At 34.8% G+C, this 3,567-nt stretch overlaps 1 protein-coding gene across 1 annotated transcript in view; it reads left to right on the top strand.

Moving 5' to 3' along the window:
* LOC101561987 (butyrophilin-like protein 3) overlaps positions 1–3,567 on the top strand; it is a 43,574-nt gene that overhangs the window by 34,361 nt on the left and 5,646 nt on the right. Inside the window, 1 exon segment of the mRNA XM_004641787.1 lies at positions 2,604–2,879. Within this exon segment, the coding sequence (XP_004641844.1) occupies positions 2,604–2,879 (276 nt within the window).

Here is a 3,567-nt window from a genome sequence, read left to right as displayed (position 1 = left end):
ACTTGCCATTCCAGTATTTATCTTATGTTTTACTCTTAGTACTTCTTTGCTATCATGAAAACTTTTTCTTAGTTCAATTGTTTGGAAACATTTAATTTTCTGAATATTGCTTAATCTTAATTTTTGTTCTAAGATTTATGCTATATCTTGGACTTACAACTTATTTAAAAGACATTGTATGATATCTTCTCCTAGTATTAGAAACTTTAAAAAGTATATTTCCATTTTCTGTTGACTTTTAAAAAAACAGAAGTTTGTACCTATGTTGTTTACTTATTATTTCTTGCCTATATCTTGTAATATGAGAAACTACTTTGGCAGTAACAAAACACAATGTACTAAGCATTGTTACTCTCCTAAAAAAATAAATAAATTGAATTAAATTAAAATATCCAAAAAAAATCAAATTACATCTATTTATTTATAAAAGTCTCAAGTTTCCAGGCACAATGAGCCAGCCACTGAGACTGGGCATGGTAGCACATGCCTGTAACCCCAGATCTGGGAAGACTGAAAACAGGAGGATCACTATGAGTCCAAGATGCACAGTGGCATCCTGTACCAAATACATTTTTTAAAAAATGTCTCAAGTTTATCCTTCTTTGCCGGGGAAATGGCTCAGTAGAATAAGTGCTTCCCTGGCAAGCACAAAGGCCTGAGTTCAAGCCCCAGTTCTGCAAAAAAAAAAAAAAAGAATTTCGTCTCAAGTTTATCCTTCATTATGGCAGAGTACTACTCTATTATATAAAAATACCATATCTTTTTATTCATTCCTCAGTGGATGGGCACTTAGGTTGTTCCCAAGATTTAGCCATTACAAATTGTGCTACTATAAAAATGAGTGTACATACGTTGCTGGTAACTATTGACCTGATACACTTAGCCTCAGGAGCAAATTCCACAACTATATAACAAATCCAACATATACCAGGAACTCATGTACAATGGTTTTCCCGTTAGTGGGGTAATTTTACCCTGTTGTGGGGGAGTTCTTCAAGGGATAGAGGACAAGACAGAGAGATGAATAAGGTCAAATATAATAGAAGCAAGGCTAGAGGACAAAGGATGATCACTTGTTTTGGAAACTGGAACACAGAAGAGAGCAAGAATAAAAGAGAAAGTTAATGTGTGTTGAAGTGAATCAGAAAGAGGGAAGACAAAGTTTGTTCACATGTAAATGTCATAAAATCAAGAAGTAGTTGAGTAAAGAGAGCAAAGAAATAAGTAGAAGAAAGCAAAAGAAAGGTAAGAAACCTAAACTGTTGGGGGAAAAATAAAAGAAGGAAAGGAAAAGAAAGAAAGGAAAAAAACCAAAAATCAAAGCTAAAACAAAAATTACCAAAGACCAAAAGAAATACAACTAGGTAAAAAAATTAATTTTTTTTTAAAAAAGATAACCAATTAGACAAACAAAAATAAAAGTGGTCAAATTGCTCTGATGTTCACAGGCCTGTGGGTGTATCCAAATCAGATCCTAGAAATGTACTGTATACTCCAGCCAAGTTTACTTTGGATGCAGGGTGTGGGATTGTGATTGGCTTCTGGAAATGGGGGCTGGAACTGGGTACTCTGTTGCTAGTGCCCTCCAGAGGACTTTGATAGCTCACCCACTGTTTTCTGTGTGTTTGTGTGCTAAACCACAACTCTGGGCTTTCTTTTATATTCTACTCATCTATCTGTTTTATGTTGGTGCCATCCTGTTTTGATTATTATACTTTTTTACTATATTTTGGAATTCAGACATTGTGATTCTTCCAGCATTTTTCTTCTCCTTTATTATTTGTTTATTTAGAATATTTTGAGTTCCTGTATGAATTCTGTTTGTTTTTCTATCTCTGTGAAAAGCTTCACTACAATTTTATAGGGATTTCATTGGCTCTTCACACTGCTTTGGGTAGTATAGACATTTTAGTATCATTTTTTTCAATTCATGAATGTGGGATTTTTCTGTTTATTTGTGGCTTCAATTTCTGTCTTCTATGTTATTTTTCATATATAGATGTTTTCACATCTTTGGTTGATTTTGGGTTTAAATATTTTAATTTATCTTATAGTTATTCACACAGACTAGAAATATCAAATTATCAGATGTTTGAATGTATCGCAGCACATCAACTTGAACACTATAGTTTATACTTCTCTATCTCTCTTGCATGCTCTTCCCTCCCCTCCATTTGCTCATCTCCAGACCTTCCATTTCTCTACACAGCAGGCTATACAAAGCACTTCCCCAAAGCTTTAATTGAGTCCACGTTTATTCACTCTCTCTTCTGTTCTAACATGACTGTCTTTCCACAGTAGCACTTTCAATATGTTTTGTGACTTAGCTAATGTCTCCTTCATGTGAAAAAGCTCTGTTTTGTTCATGCCATTGTTATTAGCACTTAACAGTAGCCAGGCATTTGTAATAGTTGCTAAATAAATATTGAAGGAAAGAGTACCATGGAAAGACTAGCAATATTTTAAGTACATGTGTATGACTGGGTAAAACAGATGAAGGCTATGGGTGGTGCTGTGGCTACGTGACTGATTGATCTGACTCAGAAAAATGTAGCACTGAAATAAGATCATTATTTTTAGTCTTTCTCTGTTTTCCCCCATAGCACTGGGCTCAACTCCTGTAATTTCTGTCATGGGATATCATGATGGAGGCATCCAACTACTCTGCCAGTCCTTGGGCTGGTTCCCCCCGCCCATAGTTAAATGGAAAGACCCAAAAGGACAAGATTTATCCTCGGACTATAAAACAACTAGAGACAAGAACAACCTATTTAACGTGGAAACCTTCTTTATACTCCAAGAAAATACTGGGAACATATCATGTTCCATTCAGCTTGCTGAACACCTTCAAGAGGTGGAATCCAGGGTGTGGATAGGAGGTGAGTGACTGGAGGAGGAGAGGGGTTGAAATGTGTGTTTTGAGTCACAGAGGAGGAAATGGCAGCTTCTTTCTTGGTATTGTTGTGTAGTATCACACAAGTTTAATGACTCATTTTGAAAGTCATAGGTAAGTGAGAGATGAAAACAAAATTTTGAGAATTTTAATAGATGGAAATAGAATTGTGTATAATTTCAGAAGAGTGCAATTGTTTCTTTCATCACAGGGTTGGCCCTGTGGTACAGCTGTCCAGACAATACACACAAAACTTAATAATAACTCTAGGAAAACTGGAAACAAAATTTGTCTACCAATTTCTAAGAAAATATTATTATTCCATAGAATGGATGAAATTAAAAATATAGAAAATTTGAGGAAGAGTTTAAAGTATAGCAGAAAGATTTATACAGCCCAAACATGGAATAAGATTTAGTTAAAAAAGGATATAATAGTGCAGTAAATAATACAAAAATGTTGGGCTAGATTTTACAGCCCCAACTTTTGCAATCCATTAAAGAAAATATGCATCATATGAAATATTCACTGCAAATCAAAAAATGAAAAAATATAAACAAGGCAAAATTAATTGTATCAATATATTACTGTTAAGGGGGCCAGGGAGATGGCTCAGTGGAATAAGTGCTTCCCTTGCAAGCACAAGGGCCTGAGTTCAATCCTTGGTTCAAAAA

The sequence above is a fragment of the Octodon degus genome, unplaced genomic scaffold (genome assembly GCF_000260255.1).
Source record: "Octodon degus isolate 3935 unplaced genomic scaffold, OctDeg1.0 scaffold00141, whole genome shotgun sequence".
NCBI lineage: Eukaryota > Metazoa > Chordata > Mammalia > Rodentia > Octodontidae > Octodon > Octodon degus.
This window is presented reverse-complemented; position numbering and strand designations above follow the sequence as displayed.